Source organism: Cervus canadensis, chromosome 1 (genome assembly GCF_019320065.1).
Source record: "Cervus canadensis isolate Bull #8, Minnesota chromosome 1, ASM1932006v1, whole genome shotgun sequence".
NCBI classification, from domain to species: Eukaryota; Metazoa; Chordata; class Mammalia; order Artiodactyla; family Cervidae; genus Cervus; species Cervus canadensis.
Genome location: NC_057386.1, coordinates 32,114,274 through 32,133,732, shown reverse-complemented (window position 1 = coordinate 32,133,732; position 19,459 = coordinate 32,114,274). Strand labels below are relative to the sequence as shown.

Sequence of the window (19,459 nt, the reverse complement as noted above, 5' to 3'; positions counted from 1 at the left end):
GCGGGGGTGCCGAGCCGAGAGGGCCCGGCCGGCCTGACACCACCTGGCGGAGTCTCGGGGAAGAGTCTTAAAGGCGCGCGCTCCCTGCGCCCAGCGCACTCCAGCGGGAGCCGCCGAGAGCTCGCCTCCCTCTCCCGCCCGGCGCCTCGGGAGGTAAGTGCGGTCCGCCGAGCCGGAATCCGGGCCCGGGGAGGCGGCCTCCGGGCGGCCCCGCTCTCGGGGAGCTCGAGCCGGGGGTCGTGATGGCCGGGCAGCGCGCAAGTTTGAAGGCCTCGGAGGGCAGCTGGAGCGGCGAGCGCCTGGGAGGGGACGGCGGGGCGCCCGCGGACTGGGGCCGTCTGGGGGCAGCTGTCCCGGGCGGTGATGCCCGGGAGGCACCGGCGCCCCGCGCACGCTCCAGCCTCGGCCCCGCGCCCCGCGCACTTGGCGCGCTCCGGCCGCACCCCCGGCTAGCCCAACCCGCGGGAGCCGCCACCCGGCTCCGCGCCTTGCCGCCCGCTCGGGGCCCCGGCAGCCAGCTCGCCCCGCGGTCGCGCCCGGTCACGCCGGCAGGTCGCGCTCGGCGGCCGGCCAAGCCCGCCCCCAGACCCGCCGCGCCCGCGCCCGCGCCCCAGGCCACCCCGCCCGGCCTCTCGGCGCTGCGCCCCTCGCCTTCCCCAGCTCCAGTCGCTCGCTATTTTCACACCTCCCGGTGCCCCGGCCCCGGCGCCTGATTCAGTGCTTAGTAATTAATTTGGCGTTTCAGAATGGTCAGCGGGCTGGATAATGGGCGCATTCATCCCCCGGGCTAATCTGAACAGAGGTGGGAAGAAAGGCTTTCACAGACAGAAAATGCCATTCGCTGAGCGCTCAAAGGGGCTGTCACTCCCAGAATAAATCGCCGCCGCGCCCGCCGGCTCCTCGGGCCATTTCCATACAGTCCGGCCCGCGCCGCGGACCCGCCGGCCTCGGCCTCGGCTCCCGAATCACTCACTCGACTGCCTTCGACGGGAAAGTCGGGCGAGAGCGAGACCCAGGCGGGGCCCGAGGGGAAATGGGGAAGCAGGGGGCTCGGGTTCAGGCCGCAGGGGACAAAGAGCTTGATTAGAAAATCAAATGCTGAACTGGAAGGGAGGCGCAGCTAATCCGAGGCGCGGACTTTGGAGCTGGGCCGGGGAGTGCAAGCCGCGCGCGGCTGCCCGCGGTCGCTCGGTAAGCTTCTGGATCTCCAAAGTGGAAACGCGATCCCAGTGCACACTCAGAGATCGTAGAGGCAGGACGCGCTGATACTGTCCCGACCCGCACCAGACGTTCGATCCCGAGTTCCCGCGACACCAGGTCTTTGCCAGCAGCGGGGCTGGGGAGCTGACAGCGTGCCTTTCGGGGCCTCCGGCTTGCCATTCCTGCCAGCTCAGGGTGTACCCCGGAGCATCAGTGGAGAGAGGGGCGGCGGCTTTATCTTCTGACCTCGGGTCGCCCCGAGTGTTGGGCACGAACGGTCTGAGGGCTCTGAGAGCTGGGGCCTCTCCTTGGCAGCGCTCCCTGTCCTCGGGCGAAGGAGGATCGCGCGCTGCAGCCGCTGCCCTAACCGGGACGACCTCGCCCCGAGGGCGCCCCCAGCCCGGCTGCGGAGCTTGGGGGTGGGTAAGACCGGCTTGGCTCTCTCCAGGGTGAAGCTCCAGGCACTTGATTTTCCTGCCGTGGAGGCTCACCGAGCACCCACTTCGTGGGACAGATTTGGCCCAAGGCCCTCCCGCCCAGTGGCACCCTCCCGTTGGGGGAAGAGAAGGAGCTCTATCCCTAAGATGCGATAGGCTTCCCTGGTGGCTCAGACGGTAAAGAATCTGCCTATAATGCAGGAGACCTGGGTTGGATCTCTGGGTGGGGAAGATCCCCTGGAGAGGGAAATGGCAGGCCACTACCCTATTCTTGCCTGGAGAATTCCCTGGACAGAGGAGCCTGGTGGGCTACAGTCAATGGGGTCACAGAGTCTGACACGACTGAGCGATTAAATCACACACACACACACACACACACACACACACACCCGTGCTCCGCAGAGAGGCTGGAACAAGGGAACTAGCTGGCTGGAAGGGGCGTTTCTGGAATGGCCAGATGGGTGTTCCAGGGTGTGTCGGTGATGGAATCCCCGCCACTCACCAACTTCCGAGCAGAAGTCCCTCCTCCCTTCTGAGTCTCAGTTTCCTTGCCTGCAAAACAAGGATGAAATGAGGTCACACTTGGCTCTAAGCGTGGGGCCCTCGGTGGAAGGAGTCCACATACCACTCACACCCCCAACCAGCAGCACCCTCCCCGGCAACTCCCCAAGTCTTCACCAACACCTCTCCTCGGAGTTTAAGGACTCCCTTGATTTTTTTCTCCTGCTGCTTCCATCCAGCCTTGCTGCTTCTGGGTTCTGGTAGCCAGTTCTCCTTGAAACCACATTCTAAGAACTGGAAGGGGCCTTTTAAAGATTCTCCGGGCTTTGTACAGATGAGGAAACTGAGACTCAAAGTGGTTGGCTGGCGCGTGTCATCCAGCTAGTTAATCCGGGGACTTGCCTGGAGAGGATTTCATGCAGGGAGGTGAATCTCAGACCTGAACGTTATCTCCTCCCCTCAACCCTCCAGGCTTCTCTAGGCCGGGGAGGGGCCCAGAAATCTTTTTTTTTTTTTTCTTTCCAGTTGTGGCTCAAAGGATCTTTAGTTGCAACATGCAAACTCTTGGTTATGGCAGGTGGGGTCTAGTTTCCTGCCCAGGGATCAAACCCTGGTCCCCTGCATTGGGAAGGCAGCGTTTTAGCCACTGTACCACCAGGGAAGTCCCCAGAAATCTACATTTTAAACAAGCTCCCCAAAGCCTTTCAATGCATGTGGGACTGAAACTATACTTAAGGAAGCCCAGCCCAAACTGAACTCTTTCCCCAGCAGTCCCTTCCCTAGTGGGAGCATGGCCCTTCTTGCTTTTTGTGGCCCGTATTCGATGGGCAGAACGACATTTACTGTTACCCACCACCATTGGAGGCCCGCAGTGGGTGGGGTGCACTTCTAAGAAGAAACCTCAGATCCCCTGAATGTACAGCCTATGAAGCAGCAACTGTGGGGGTGCTGAGCATCCTGTCAGACAAGGAATGGTCCAAGTGGGTTGCAGGGTGACTGGGTGTTTTGCCCCCAAACCTAGGGGCCTCCTCTTCCCAACACACTTTCCCAGCTGGATCTAACTCTGTGCACTGCAGGCCCCACACAGACAGTACAAATGTGCCCAGAGGGCGCCCCCACCTCCCCTCCCTGTGAGCCAGGCAAACCTGGCCCACGCTGGGGAGAGCAGCCCACCGGCGGGATCTGTGCCAGCAATAACCCAGGTGCGAGCCATCGCCTGGAACCACGGACACCTGCCCTTCACCAGGCTGGGGCTCAGAAGAGAGGAAGGGTGAGGGGGCACAGGGGGAGGTCTGGAAGAGTGGAGGGAAGTTGGGATGTGGGGAGATGCTGTTAGGAACAGAGCGGGGACGGGGAGGGGACGAGTCCCTATTTATGTAAGCCGTTTGTAGCTGCGGATTGTAAAACTGGGCAGGATTCTCTGGAGTAATTCATAGTGTTTGGACAAGACAAACATTGTTCTGCTTTAAACAAACCTCCAGAAAGGTCAGGCTGGTTCATCCCTTTGCTGTGAGTTGCTGAGACTATCCAGATGATGAGAAAATCAGATCCTAGTGGAGGGGGCCCAGGCAGAAGGCAGCCGCCTCCTGAGCCCTTTGGATCTGGGGTGAGGGCACCCAGCCCAGGGAGGGTCCTTGGCTCCTGCTGACAAGGGCAGGCTTCCACTCTGCAGCCTGGAGACATGTGTGTGTACATGTGTGCCTGTGTCATAGGTTAGGAGATGTTGATGATGCCAGGATTATCCAGTTCTCCAAGCAAGGCCAATGTGACCTACAGCATGAATGGTCTTCAAGTACGTGAAGTTACTGGGAATCAAAGACCCAGGGAAACAGAATTTGATTCACTAACCTCAAGCCCAGATGTGCTCCTGGACACCAGGAAACCTCTGCTCCTTCCCTAGGGACATCCTGGCCAGGCCCCTTGCTGTTCATTTAGAAAACATTATAAAAAATTTTTTTTTGTTTGCTTTTGTTGTTTTTCCTATTTTTTGGCCATGCCATCCCACATGGCATGTGGGATCTTAGTTTCCCAACCAGGAATTGAACCTGTGCCCCCTGCAGTGTAAGCATGGTGTCTTACCCACTGGACCTCCAGGGAAGTCCCTAGTAAACATTTTTTTGAGTGCCTAATATGTGCCAAGCTCTGTGCTGGGTGTTGGGCAAATACTAGTGAGCAAGAATGATGCTGCCCCCAGTCATGGGGCTTAAGGTCTGCCTTACCCTCCCCCTGCCTCTCTTCTCCAAGAAGAGAAAGTTCTCACAAATTCCCTTCCAGCCTCTCCACCACTGCCCTTGCCTCAACAAGCTTCCTGGCTGAAATCCAGCAGACCCATTCCCAGACCAGGCCTGGCAGTGAGTGCAGCATTCTGTAAGTGTGAGCTGCCATGATGATCTTGATTATGACTGTGGTTGTGACGATGGTTGTGATTGTGATTCCGGCTGTGGCTGTGATTATGGTTGTGTTTATGACTGTGGTTGCTGCTCTGAGGCTCCACTCTTGACAGATCTACCTTGACGCCAAGCTGAATCGGATACTTTTGATTTACTTATTATTCATGCTTGTTGACTTATTATGACTATCAATTGGTAATTAGGATAGGATTATTGACATGCATTATTAACACCAAAGTCCAGTCTTTCTGCAGTGCAAGGGGCACTGTCCTGTATATGAGTTTCTGTTGCCTGGGGCAGTTTGTCATCCTCTCAAGAGGGTAGCATCCTTGTGGTAACCATGGTGATGGTAGAGGCACTGGGTTAACTGGTTCCACATGACATTATTAAAATTATATTTCTTTAGGGCTTCAGACTTCGGACATCTCAGGATCTTTTGTACATGCCTTTTTTTTACTCTATACTCCTGATATCTATGGAAGGAAGGGAGGGAGGAAGGAAAAAAGGAAGGGGACAAATGATAATACCATCCACATTTTTCAGAAGAGGAAGCTGATGCTCAGAGAGGTGAAATGATTTGCCCACTGTCAGTCCAGGCCGCTCTAACAGAACACCATAGACTGGGCAACTGGGGCAACAGATGTTCATTTCTCATGGTTCTGGAGGCTGGGAAGTCCAAGATAAAGGTGCTGGCTGATTCGGTAACTGGTGACAGCTCTCTTCCTGGTTTGCAGACGGCTGTGTCCTCATATGGTAGACAGAAAGGTCTTGTTTGTCATGTGTCTTTAAAAAACAATTAATTTAATTTTAAAAATTTAGATATAATGAATATGTCACATTCTATTAGTTTCATGTCTCCTTTATAAGGGCACTAATCCTATCACGAGGGCTCCACCTTCAAGACCTAGTGTTGTGTTAGTCACTCACAAAGGCCCCAGCTCCAAATACTACTGTGTTGGGGATTGGCTCTTCAAATGAATTTGGGGGAGGGACACAGTCATTCAGTCCTTGGTACCCACGGTCGCAGAGGTGTGAAGATCAGGAAGTGTGTATGCCTGGAGCATGATCCAGGCCTGTACTATCCTGCCGCCCACCCAGGCAGCTCCTGGCAAACCCAGGTGTCCCAGGTCCCTCCAGTCCCAGAGACCTGGGACCCCTGGGAGGCCTCATAAACAGGGTGCTCAGCCAGAGACAAAGAGGTAGCTCCCTAGGCTAGGTCACGTCCATTCAGCCTTGTGACTAGTTTCTGGCATCATTCTGGGGGGGCTAGCACAGTGGTACCCCCTGCCTGATGGTAGCATCAGTGAGGGAGAGGTTCCCCTCCCCCCCACTCCTACTTTCCCTTAATACCTTATTATCCACACACTTACTCAATCTATTTGGAGTCAATGGTCCATGGCTGTTCTCATCTTGCACCACCTCTTGGAATTGGTCCCCTAAGTCTTCCCCTCATGTGATGTGTAGACCCGTAATACCTCATTTTACTGACATTTGGGGAACATAAGGTGTTCCACGTAATTGATTTTTGCAGTTAACTGAAGCTTACTTTTCGAAGCATAGAAACTTTTTATGTAATCATTTGCCCCTCCAGAATCGTGATTTTTTTCCTCTACCTAATTTAGCAGAATTGAATATAGCAGGTATTCCCTAGGTGTGGTTGAATGGGTGACCCACAGTCATTCCAAGGAGTCATTCTGAAGCCATCTCCCAGAACATCAGCTTCTGGGCAATTCACTCAGCCTCCCTGCCTCAGGCTCCTCATTGTTAAAGGGGAGCCCTGACTCAATGGATGCTCACTAAGGGCTGCTCCTATACTTTCCTAGCTCCTTTGGGTTCTCAGACAGTAATGCCCTTGGAAAGCTGGGTGGTTGCAAGACCTGCCCTGATCCCTGGGTGGTGGCTGGAATGGATACTCCCATCAGCGGTCACTTTTCAGCCTGTCACTGTCCCCCAGTCACCTATTCCCCTAGGGTCTTGATCTGTGATTCTCTGTGGCCCTGGAAGAACAGAAGATGCCTGACCTCATAAACACTTCTAAGTGAAGAATTCTGGCCTCCATGCAAACTGAAATCCCTGGATATCATGGTGATTTTTCTCTGAAAGGCCCAGGAGACTATTAACTTGTTTCTGAACTGTGTTTTGAATCGTAAAGGATGCTGAGACCCTGGCCTCCAGAAAGAGGGAGCACCTGGCAGGCACCTGGCAAGCTAATGTTGGAGGCCCTGAACTCAGCATTACAGGAAGTAAGGAACAGGGGGACATGGCCACACAGCCCATAAGAAGACCCAAAGGAAGACTTCGGAAACATTCCAAAGCCAGAGTGTTAATGCTCCCTCTTTTTGTTCCTTTCATTTACCCCAAGCTTGCCTCATAAGATTTGCAAGGGACCTGCTGAACCCTGGCATTTCTACTATTTGGTGGTGTATTAGTTCTGATGGCTACTGTACCAAATTCCCACAAATTTGGAGGCTTAAAACAACAGCAATTTATTTTCTCACAATTCTGGAGGCCAGAAATTTGAAATTGGTGTCACTGGACTAAAACCAAGGGCTGTGCTTTCTACAGAGGCTCTGGAGGAGAATCAGTTCCTTGTCTCTTTCAGCTTCTGGTAGCTGCCAATATTCCTTGGCTTGTGGCCACATCACTCTGATTCCTGCCTCTGTCTTTGCCTTCCCTTTTCTATTTTGTTGGATCTCCCCCACCCTCCCTCTTATAAGGACACATGATGGCATTTAGGGCCCACTCAAATAATCCAGGATGATCTTCCCATCCCAGGATCCTTTACCTTCATCACATCTGCTGAAACTCATTTTCTGCCACATAAGGTAACATTCACAGGTTCCAGGAATTAACACAGATATCTCTGAGGGTGGGGGTGGAGGACATTTTTCAACCTACCTCAGTTGGTGACATCACTTGTCCATAATGTTGGGCTTTGATTGATTTTAGTGAGTTTGTAGTACATTTCCATCCTGTGCCAGGCAATCGGTTAAATCATGGGGATTCAAACAGTAAAGACCCGATTCCTCTCTCGAGAAGTTGATGGATTAGTCAGAGAAGCATTATGATATGAAGAGCCATGGGAAGAGCCTCCAAAGCCTTGGAGGTACCCAGAATTCATCACTGAGTGCTCAAATTCCTTCTCAAAATCTGCAAAGCCCTGTGTTTTCCGGCCTGCATGGCGACTTCTTTGAGCTCACCTCCCAGCACTCCCATCTTGCTCTCCAAGCCCCTTGCTCGTGTTCCTTACACAAGTCAAGCTCTGCCTCAGGACCTTTGCACTTGCCGTTTCCTTCCACTGGAATGCACACTCCCACTGTCCCCCTGCCACCAGCATATCCCCCCAGCTCCCTTCTTCACTTAGCTCTACTGGATCCCTCTCAGAGCCTCTCCCACCCCAAGTACCTTGTCTAAAATCCACCTCCTCTCCTGGCACTGTGCCCCCTTCCTCTGCTTTATTTGTGTTTCTAGCACTTATCGCAATCATTTTGAGATGTGATGACTAGAACTTCCCAGAAGATCCTAAACCCAAATGCATTCTGTTTTTATTTCCAGTTCTCTTACCTTTTTGGCCTTAGGAAGACCCTGAGCTAAGATGGGATTGGAGTGGGGGCTCTTCTAGGGGGACTTATAAATGAGAGGACCCATTTGTCAGTTGTCACAGTGACGTGCGTATGTGGGGAGTGGGACCTAGAAGCTTTTAGTAGACAGGAGTCAGGGACACTGACATCCTGTATTGGACACAGCACTGCTGTGCCCAGAGAACTGTCTGGCCCCAAATGCCAATAGCACCTCCACGGAGTACTTATCTTAAGGAAGGAGTTTGTACTACAGTCCGAAAATAGTATTTTCAAGTGCATTTGATAATCTTTCACCCTTTAAACAAATCCTTCAGATGATCTTGTCCCCAACACATCACCTTCTGCTGAACCTGTCTGTGTCCCATGAGCCATTCAGACAACTTCTAAAGATCCTCCAGTTTACCTTCTTCTGCCTTATGTTGCTCGAGTGTCACCTCTACCTGTGAGGGGATCCCCTCCTTCAGACTGTGTGTGGGTATTCGGTGAGCTGAGCACCAGCTCTGGGTCCAGAGGTTCCCCATAATTTTCCCCCTCCCCAGAGAACTGTTCTTTTATGTGCACCCTTTGTTTCCTTCCTTCACGGCCAGACTTCCACCCTTGACAAAGCTTCCCCGGATGGTGACCCATTTTCTTCATTGTAATAGCATTCAGGGTGGGACCTGTCAAAAGCTTTTTTTTGCAAATGAGAATAAATTACATCTGCTGGTTCCCCTTATCCACAGGCGGTTTTCACCCCTTCAAAGAGCTCCGGTAGATTAAGGGATTTGGCGGGTTTGGGGTTTGTATGGGCTTCTTTGCCCAACTCCGGAATCCTCAGCCAAGAAGCCGGCAGTAGGGGTGGGCAACTGAAGAAGCTGATCGACAGCACTGAGGCCTGGACAAACTCAGGGAAACCTACGCTCTAGACCCACGTGCCCTCCCGCACTCTTTCCAGAACAGTCAGATCTCCTGGTGTCAAGTCCAGGGGCCTGTGATCCCTTGAGTGTCTCCACGAGGCTGACCAGGTGAGCTGGGCTCTCAAAGCTTCAAAATGAGAGGAGGCCCCTAACTTCGTCCAGGGTGAGTGATCTGAGGATTATGAATAGTTAAAAAACAAACAAACCCCAAACACCCTCAACTGTCATATACTCAGTCTGCCAGCTTCTTTCCTTTTACAGGTGCATTTTTAATCACTTGATAAGGTAAGTGTGATGGTCCCCATTTTGCTGGGGACTTGATGGGTGAAGCAACTTGCTCAGGGTCACACAATGAAGTTGTGAGTTGGAATCAAGGTTTGTTTGAGTCAAGTTCTTTCTGTTTCCAAAAGTAATACAATCAATTCAGACCCCACTGACTTTTCTGGGGAGGCCAGGTAACTGCATCAAAATCCTCCACTGCTATAATTTCCAGTCTATGGAAACCACTTCATTTAATGTGTGTTCTCTTAACTGGACCGGACGTGCTCAGAAGCACAGTCAAGCCAGGTCACAGCTCAAACTTCTGGTCCACCTGGACCCCTTCTCTTGTCTAGACACAGCTGAGACCCATTTGTGTCAGATAACGTCAACTAATCCCATCTTGCCCACAGGTGCCGACTAAGAACTCTGAACCCTGCAACCAGACCATTTCAATTCAAATTTCTGCTCTTCTACTCATCAGTGATATGAGCTTCAGCAACTTTCCCGAGTCTCTGTAAGATGGAGCTAGGACTACCCCATCTCATAAGATTCTTACAAGGATTATGAGTTCATGACTGACAGAGTGCTCAGAAGAGGACTTGGCACATGGCAAACGTTATATAAATGTTTGACTTCAAAAGTAAAACCCTTAGTCATGCCCAAGGTGAAGGTCCCTTGGGTCATCTCGTTTCTCCGAAGCCCTCTTTTCCTGTCGTCCTTCCTTGTGAACCACTGGCCTGAGCACCCCCCTCCTGTTATGGGATGTTCCCTCCCTGCATCCTCACCCTGTTCTCTGGTTGCTCCTCTCACCCCACCTTTATGCTAACCCCTAAGTCTGGCCCTCCCCCAGGCCCCACTCACCCTGTTCAGAGGAGCTGTTCTTGTTCTTATCCACACCAGAGGCACCCAGCACCCAGACAGGGGGAGCTCTTGTCCTCCTCAATCTCCATCGTTGTGATCTTCATGAAACTGACAGCAAACCCCTGCTCCTCTAAGGCCAGAACCACACAGCTGTTCCCCCATCCACATCTTGTCCATGCTGACTCCTCCCTACCGAGGTCACTCTTCTCTTTCTTTGAAAACATTGATGCCAGAAGCTCAGCCACTGTGCACTGGTGCCGCATTGAATCTCGGAGACAAGAGTTTTGGGTGAAGTAAAAGGGGATCCCCTGGTGGCTCAGTCAGTAAAGAGTCTGCCTGCAATGCAGGAGACCTTGGTTCAATCCCTGGAGTGGGAAGATCCCCGGAGGAGGAAATTCTCCAGTATTCTTGCCTGGAGAATTCCATGGACAAAGAAGCCTGGTGGGCTGCAGTCCATGGGGTCACAAAGAGTCTGAGTGACTAACATTTTCACTTTTCTTTTCACAAGGGGATAGCTTTATTGCTTTGCTAGGCAAAGTGGGACACAGTGGGTTCGTGCCCTTCAAAAACTGTGTGTCCTGACCTAGTGGAATTTGGTGAGTTTTATAGCAATGGTTCAAGGGTGGGGTTGCTGATATGATCAGGCTGTGTACAGAACCTGGATTCCTTTCATCTGGCCTCAGCTGATCTCCTAATCTCTGAAGAATGCTTCCTCAAGTGAATGCTTCCTCATCTTCCATTTGTTGGGGGTTTTAGTTCTGCAGAAAAGCTCAAAGCTATTGTTCTGTGCGTCACTTGAGGTGGAACCAGGATCCTCTCCCAAGGCTTCTCCTGTTTCTTGACTGCTCCCCCCTTGTCTCTGCATTTCCCCCCCTCCCCTGCTTAGCAACTAGGTGAACCTGCCCTTTGGAAGGTCAGGAGGCTGAACAGAAAGGGTCCCATGCCCAGGAGCCCTACAGGGTCCTGCTCAGTTTCCGCAGCAGCATTTAGGTCAGCGAGCCCTGGTGCCAGTCCTGAGGATCTTCCATCCCTGGGTGGACAGCCTGTCTGGTCACCTTCTTCATCTCCATTAACTTTCTCTGCTTCCCAGCGGAAACTCACCTCATCCACTGTGGGCCTTGTCATCACCTAGAGCTATTCCACCTCTGGAATTCTTGCTGTAGGCATCCAGTTTTAGACCATGGTCTCCTCAGTTATTCCCAACTCATGTCGTCTATCTTCCTGAGCTTCCCGACCAGCTCTGTCCAATAGAACTTTCTGTGACGATAGCAATGTTCTTTATCGATGCTCTCTCTCTCCAATTCAGGGCAACAGAGGAACTGAGCTTTAAATTTTAATGCATTTTAGCTCATTCAAATTGAAATGAAATGAGCCATGTGTGATTACTGGTTGCTATCTTTTTTTTTTTTAATATTTATTTATTTGTCCATACCGAGTCTTAGCTGTGGCATGCAGTATCTTTTCGTTTCAGCATTTGAATTCTTTGTTGTGGCCTGTGGGATCTAGTTCCCCAACCAGAGATCAAACCTGTACCCCCTGCCTTGGGAGCATAGAGTCTCAGCCACTGGACCACCAGGAAAGTCCCCTGGTTACTGTCTTGAAAAGTGAACGTGTTAGTTGCTCAGTTTTGTCCGACTCTGTGACCCCATGGACTGTAGCCCACAAGGCTCCTCTGTCCATGGAATTCTCCAGGTAAGAATACTGGAGTGAGTTGCCAATTCCTTCTCCAGGGATCTTCCCAACCCAGGGATCAAACCCAGGTCTCCTGCATTGCAGACAGATTTTTTTTTAACTGTCTGAGCCACCAGCACGGCTATAGATCCTGGCCTTTCTGTTTCCTCTGCCGTTGGTGGCCTGTCTTCACTACCTTCTCTCTTGAGTTTTGTTTCTGTTGTCCATCACATCAGCCAACTTCTTCCCTTTGTCCCTCTGCCCCACCTCCTGGAAAAAAAACAAAACAAAAAACCTTCAACTATGGATTAATCGGATCATTCTGCTTTCCCCAGGTCTACACAGTGGCCACTGAGCATTGCTGGGGCATGACTGTCCTGGGTGGCATTCTTTCTCCTGGATGGTCACCAACCTCAATAGGTCTTTGAATTCTGACCGGCCTGCATTGTCCCCTTCTCATTAATGACCCAATCAAGACTTCCTGCCTTTCCAAATCTCCCTTGCTCTCAGCAGGTGGCGTTACTTCTTATGTCTTTGAAACAAGAGACGCTTTCAGACCACCTGACCACCCCTTTTACGAGGCTAGTTTTATCTGTCTTCAACCTCCTTCTTCTCCTTCCTATCAACATTTAGGCACGTTCAAATAGCCTTATCTTATAAACAACAATAAAAAATCTCAAGCTTCCTTCAATCCCATGTCACCTTCCAATCACCCTATCTCTTTCCTGCCACTTGTTTTCACACTTCTGGAAACTTGTCTTCACTGGCTATCTGCACTTTCTCACCTCCCATTCACTCCATAACCTGGGGCGGTCTGGCTTGTGTCCCCATCACTCTTCTGCCACTACGAGTCAAGGTCACCAAGGACTTCCTTGTCATTCAATCCAAAGGACTCTTTCAGATCTTATCTTGACCTTGAAGGCATGTGACACTGCTCACACTCCTCCTTGCTTGAAACTTGCCCACTGGTTTCTAGGACACCTGAGTCTCCTGCTTTTCTTCCTCTTATTCTGGGTATGGTGTTCCTTGGTGGTTCAGTGTTAAAGAATCCATCTGACAATGAAGGAGACATGGGTTTGATCCCTGAGTCGGGAAGATCCCCTGGAGGATGGCAACCCACTCCAGTATTCTTGCCTGGGAAATCCCATGGACAGAGGAGCCTGGTGGGCTACAATTCATGGGGTCACAAAAGAGTCAGACACGACTTAGTGACTAAACACCACCACTACCACTACTCTGGCTACTTCTAAGTTTTCTGAAACTTCCACATTCTCATCTTCCTAGGGTGATTCTCAGGCTTCTCAGGTAAGGCTTAGGTGTCAAGAATGGTGTGCTGCCCTCCACCCCCCACCCCACCCCCTGACTGCATTCCTGGCCCAAACACCTGGGAATATGTTTTCTCACCCAAGAAACTCACTGTGGTGTTCTGAACATCAGTTTGTATTGTAAATCCCATTGCTCAGAGCCTGACACGCCTTTTTGGGTGTGTATTTATAACTGTCACTTTGAGAGGCTCTCACAACACTTGGACATCTGTTTTTTTCATTTGCCTCCTCAAAGGACAGTATGCTATAGGGACACTGACAAATTAAGAGGACGTCAGGAGAGGCTACACGGTGGGTGGTCAGCAAAGTGTCCTGTGAGAACTCACTGAAAGAACTGGGGGACTTCCCTGGCAGTCCGATGGTGAAGACTCCACGCTTCCCCTGCAGAGGGCCCAGGTTCGATCCCTGGTCAGGGAACTAGAGCTTTTCTGCATGCCACAACGAAGACCTAGCACAGCCAAACAAATAAATAGATATTTTTAAAAAACCTCTGGGACAGAAACAACATAGCCAAAGGAAGGCTTCAGAGCCCTAGCCAATCTGGTCCTAAAGATATTCCAAACTAGACCATGTTGGGTAGGAAGGGAGTGGGGTAGCCCGGCGTGCCTTTTTCAGACCTGTCCTTGTCAGGCCATCTTCTTGACTCACGTTCTGGTGTGATGCTATCAGCTTACACGATGGCCCATCACAGAAATCCTCCGTGAAGTTTGGGGATGCTGAGGGTGTCTGCTCGTTACCTCACACTGTGGTCTCTTTAGGAGGCCCTCCAGGACAAATTCCTGACTGATTTTAGTACTAAGAATAGTTGTAATTCTTTTGAGTAATAGGTCTGTTTTTATCTCACAGGCACTGGAAATTGTGTGACTGACATTCTCTCCTTTTCACTTGGGCTTTGGAAAAGCTTCAGGACAAATTTGTGGCCCACCCCCAGGAAGTGAATAGGGCAGCCCCAGAGCCATTTTACCTTTATTCCCACCTCTGCTTTGTCTTCCCTTGTGGTTTTTCTTTCTTCTCTTAGCTCTCCTTATTTTATCATACACAATCAAGAAGAGGCAAGCAAAAATAAACCAAAATCGCCTGTAACCTCACTATCCAGAGATACCCACAATTATCAATGTTGTCCTTTTATGCATATTTTAAAAAAATAAAAATGAGAGGATACCATGCTTAACTTTTGGGGGGGTGTAGTGTTTCGTAATTTGCTTTTTTTATTTTATAATATGTCACCAATATCTTTCCATGTAATTAAATGTTCTTCTTTAAATAACTTAAAATTTCTATGAAGATCTAGTAATGTCATACTACCAACTAACATGTCTACATCCACTTGGGTGCCTGGCTTTATACAGTCACATATACATGTATATGAAAGTACACCCACGGAGATGATCTAAGGACAATATTTGTGTACACATATTAGAAGCTATAAAGTGATGCTCACAACCCTATGAGGTAGAGCTTATTGTCCCCCTTTTATAAATGAAGAAACCAAGGCACAGAAAGATGCAAAAGTTGCCAAGGTCACACTCTGACTCCAAAGGGTGTTGGAACTCCAAACCACCACGTTGCCTTTCAGGACGCCATTGAGATTTCACAGTCCACGGGGTTAAACAGAAAAAAAGAAACGTTTCTCTTCTTCCACCTCACTTTTTAATTTATGTTATTTTGCCTTGTTTTAAGTACCCTTGTAAGTCACCTGAAATCCTCCTCTGCCATGGCATAAACAAACAGTGCAGAGAGTGGTACCCGGCACAAGAAGACAAAGTTAAAATTCTACCCCAGGGCAGAGGATGAATCCAGCCAGTCCTGCAATGAAGTGGATTTATTTCCTTGGGCTGCAGTGAACTTCCATCCCTAGAAGAGCTGGCTTGGGTGGCCATCTCTCAGGGAGGCTGGGGTAGGCAGTCTTCCAAACAGACTGAGCTGGGCCAGACTAGCCCTGAGGCCCCTTCTTAGACTCCCAGAGTTTATGAAAATACCAATAAGACAAAACGAGACACTCAATAGGGCTAATGCAGCAAGCCAGCTGTTGGGCCAGAACCAGTATCCCAAGTTTTCAAGCCAGGCCTGTTACCAGCTCACTCATCTAAAAGTTAACAACTGGCAGTTCAGTTCAAAACTCTCAGCCCAGTGTATTTTTTCCCCTGAAGTGCTTTGGCTGCTGCTGGAAGACGGTCAAAGAATACCGTCACTGTCTTCGGCCCTTCAGTTAAGGTGGCAGAGAAGGAGGCAAGAAGCTGGGTGGCCACAAGGATGTCCCACTAGACTAGAATTGGGTGGGATGATCCGTTTGACAAATGTGAGGAGAGGAAGGAGCCAGCTTTCTATGGCTGGAAGATCTTAGGCAACTCTCTTCACCTCCTGAGAACTGTTTCCTCCCTCATCTGCAAAATGGACTTTCACACCAACTCTGCAAAGCAGTTATGGGTTCCTAGCAGATAGTATGGGCTACAGCACCTTTGCACCCTGAGCCAGTAAGCACCTTATCAGGCTGCCTGTGGATCCGGGGAGGGCTAGGCCACCGCCAGCCCGAGGCCTGGGGGGTGCTGGCCAGTGTCCAGGTGCTGTCTAGTTTTGTCCCCCTTCAGCCTCCAGCCCACCAGAACTCCCCAGGTAGGAAAGGGGCTGCTTTCTCTACAGACAGGCCCACCGAACAGTGACAACTCTGAGGGGACGTGAGAGCAGCTCTTTCCCTCCAGATGCCAGGGGCTGCGGGTAGGAGGGGCGAGCCAGCAGAGGCTCCCTCTTCCTCACGATTCCGGGCTGTCTGCCCACGGGGCACGGCCCTGGACGCGGTGCCACGAGGGCCATCACGCTGGGTTAGAGGAAGGCCCGACCCCGGCTCAGCAAAGAAAACAAACACAGATGTGTTTGCCCGGGACCAGGAGGGAGAAAAATCGCCCCCTCTCCCTCGCCTGCGCGCTCCCCCGGGGCGTGGGGCCGGCGGAAACCTGCTGGGCTCCCGGGGCAGCGAGGAGCCGGGCGACGCGGACGGTCCCCGACCCGCCCCTCCTCCCTCCGCGGGGTGCGCGCCGGGCCCAGCCCCCTCTCCGGGGTTTCCCCGGGCGCTCTCCTCGCTTCCCTTTGTCTCCGCTTCTCCTTCTCGGGCGCCCCGGTTCCCACCCGCTCGTACCCTCGCTCTCTCCGGGTCCCCGGCCGCTTCCCTTTAACTTTCTTCTTTCCCGGGGTGAAAACTTGGCTCGGGAGTCGGCGGCTGCCAGCCGACGTTATTGGCCGGCGCCCCGCCCGGCGGCCCCGCCCCCCGCCCCCGCGCTCCCCTCCGCCCCCGACTCCCTGCGCGAGTGGCGGCGGCGGCGGCGGCGGAGCCTTCGGGGGCGTGCGTGCGTGTGTGAGTGCGCGCCAGCCAGCGGGAGTGTGTGCGCCCCGGGCGCGGGCTGGGCGGCACTCGCACCGCGGCGGCAGCGGCGGGAGCCGGGCGGCCGCGTCGTCATTCGGGCGGGAGAGGCGGCGGCGGCGGCCGGGCCGGGCCGGGCCGGGGCTGGGGCAGCGGCGGCCGCGCCGGGCATGGAGCTGGCAAGCCCGCGCTGAGGCAGGACGCGCCTGCTAGCAGCCAGCGAGAGGCTCTCCGCCGTCCGGCGCGCGGGCTCCCCGGCCGGGGCCGGGCAAACTTTTCTTTCTCTTTTGCCCTCTCCTGAGGTAAAGTCCCGAACGCGGACTCGCCGGCCGGGGGTGCGATCTGGGCCAGCTGAGCGGGAAGCCCGGGCTGCTGGAGGAGGGGGCGCGGGCCGTGCGAGCTCAGGGGCTCTATGAGTTGTCCCGCGCCCGAATTGAGGGGTGCGGGCGGGGCGGCGGCGGACGAGCAGACGGGCGCGGGCAGGACCCTCGGGCGGCGTGGCGGTGGCGGGGAATCCGAGAGATTGCCCGCGGCCCCGGCTCGCCGCCGGCGGGGAAGAGGAGGCGCGGGCAGTGCGGGGCCGGGGGTCCCCGGATTCGCCTGCCCCTGGGACGCGGGGGACCGAGGCGGGCGTTCGGTGCGGGGGAAGCCGGGCGTTCGCCCGCGTCCCCGCTCGCCGCCCCGCCGCGGGGTTGGAGGGCGCGGGGCAGGCTGGCTGAGCGCGGCTCCCCTCTCTCCGCAGGCGCCTTCTGCGGCGGGCGGACCGACTCCTCGGCGCGGCGGGGCCGGGGCAGGCTGGACGCAGCACGATGCGCGCAGTGTGGGAGGCGTTGGCGGCGCTGGCGGCCGTGGCGTGCCTGGTGGGCGCGGCGCGCGGCGGGCCGGGGCTCAGCATGTTCGCCGGCCAGGCGGCGCAGCCCGACCCCTGCTCGGACGAGAACGGCCACCCGCGCCGCTGCATCCCGGACTTTGTCAACGCGGCCTTCGGCAAGGACGTGCGCGTGTCCAGCACCTGCGGCCGGCCCCCGGCGCGCTACTGCGTGGTGAGCGAGCGCGGCGAGGAACGGCTGCGCTCCTGCCACCTCTGCAACGCGTCGGACCCCAAGAAGGCGCACCCGCCCGCCTTCCTCACCGATCTCAACAACCCGCACAACCTGACGTGCTGGCAGTCGGAGAACTACCTGCAGTTCCCGCACAACGTCACGCTCACGCTGTCGCTCGGCAAGAAGTTCGAGGTGACCTACGTGAGCCTGCAGTTCTGCTCGCCCCGGCCCGAGTCCATGGCCATCTACAAGTCCATGGACTACGGGCGCACGTGGGTGCCCTTTCAGTTCTACTCCACGCAGTGCCGCAAGATGTACAACCGGCCGCACCGCGCGCCCATCACCAAACAGAACGAGCAGGAGGCCGTGTGCACCGACTCACACACCGACATGCGTCCACTCTCGGGCGGCCTCATCGCCTTCAGCACGCTGGACGGGCGACCATCGGCGCACGACTTCGACAACTCGCCTGTGCTGCAGGACTGGGTTACAGCCACCGACATCCGCGTGGCTTTCAGCCGCCTGCACACGTTCGGCGACGAGAACGAGGACGACTCGGAGCTGGCGCGCGACTCGTACTTCTACGCCGTGTCCGACCTGCAGGTGGGCGGCCGCTGCAAGTGCAACGGCCACGCGGCCCGCTGCGTGCGCGACCGCGACGACAGCTTGGTGTGCGACTGCAGGCACAACACGGCCGGCCCGGAGTGTGACCGCTGCAAGCCCTTCCACTACGACCGGCCCTGGCAGCGCGCCACCGCCCGCGAGGCCAACGAGTGCGTGGGTGAGTGGGGCGCCACGCGGACGCGGGCGGGACCCGGGCGGGGCGGGGACCCGGGCGGCTGCTCCCGGGCCTAGCGATCGAGGGTTCCTGAGCATTTCCCGCTGCGTGGATGTGGTGGAGATGGTGGGAGGCGCGTTCCGGGAAATCCTGGGCTGTGGGGCCGGTGGGGCCGGGAGAGCCGGTCCACTCGCGCGCCTGACGATGGCCGATTGGGTTGGCCTCCTGTGCGCTGAGCTAAGACAAGCTGCTTGGTTTGCGGAAAATTTAGCGGTCAGTCCCCCTAATCCCAGATCCAAGGCAGACACTGATTGCCTTCTCCTCAGTTTGGCGGGACTCTGGGATCCACACCCACCCCCCGCCCCCCGCCCCAGGGCAGCAGCTGGTCTCGCTGTTGGGGACCCCGGCCCGGTTCCCAGGAAGTTCCAGCTCCACGGCCACAAATCCCTTGGGAGGTGGCAAAGGGATTTGCAATTTGGGGCTAATTCGGTGCACGATGAACGTCACTCCTGCGTCCTCCATTTATCTTACAGTTTGAAAATAGATAAAGTTTTTCTTTTGGATAGCGTGTTTGGGCTAGCAAAAGAATGATGTGATTTAAATTAATTATTATCTGCAGATTACAAAAGAGAGTTCACTAATTATTTTAAACTAATTCAGTCCCGGTCCAAAAAAGAAGTGTACCAGATTTTCGTTGTTGTTGTTAGCATGGTGGGGGGTGGGGGGTGGGGGGTGGGGTGGGTGGGTGGGTGTGTTGGGGTGAAATTAAACAATTCCGACGAATTAACTAAGGGCCCAGATTCTTGATTTTGTGGGGTTTCAGGTCCTGAAAGGGAAGTCTCACAAAACCCTGTACTGGTGGATACTGTTGTGTCTGAAATGAGTCTTGAAAAAAAAAAAGAAGAAATCCATTCTGTTTCTGGATCATACAGCTTTGCTGCTGTAGAAACTCTGAGCCCTCAGTTTCTCCTCAGGAGGAGAAAAAGAAGAAAAGTAGAGGAAAGGTAGGTAGGGAGACCATACTCAGCTCTTCCAGTGTGAGATGTACAGGTACAAATCCCGCGCTTTATTTTAAGGAAAATCATTCAGTTCGGCCATCTGCCCTTGGGTGAAATAGAGTCATTCCCTCCCCCTTCCACACAGCCAGTGTGAGTCTCTTC

At 53.9% G+C, this 19,459-nt stretch overlaps 1 protein-coding gene across 3 annotated transcripts in view; it reads left to right on the top strand.

The window, feature by feature from the left end:
- NTN1 (netrin 1) overlaps positions 1 to 19,459 on the top strand; it is a 206,965-nt gene continuing 187,506 nt past the window's right edge. Inside the window, exons 1-2 of one of the 3 annotated variants that reach the window (XM_043474285.1) lie at positions 1 to 153; positions 17,221 to 18,302. In XM_043474285.1, the coding sequence (XP_043330220.1) occupies positions 17,288 to 18,302 (1,015 nt within the window). In that variant the 5' untranslated portion in view covers positions 1 to 153; positions 17,221 to 17,287. Of the gene's footprint in view, positions 154 to 16,416; positions 16,781 to 17,220; positions 18,303 to 19,459 lie in introns of those variants that run through there. The other 2 variants (XM_043474276.1, XM_043474289.1) reach the window with 2 other exon arrangements.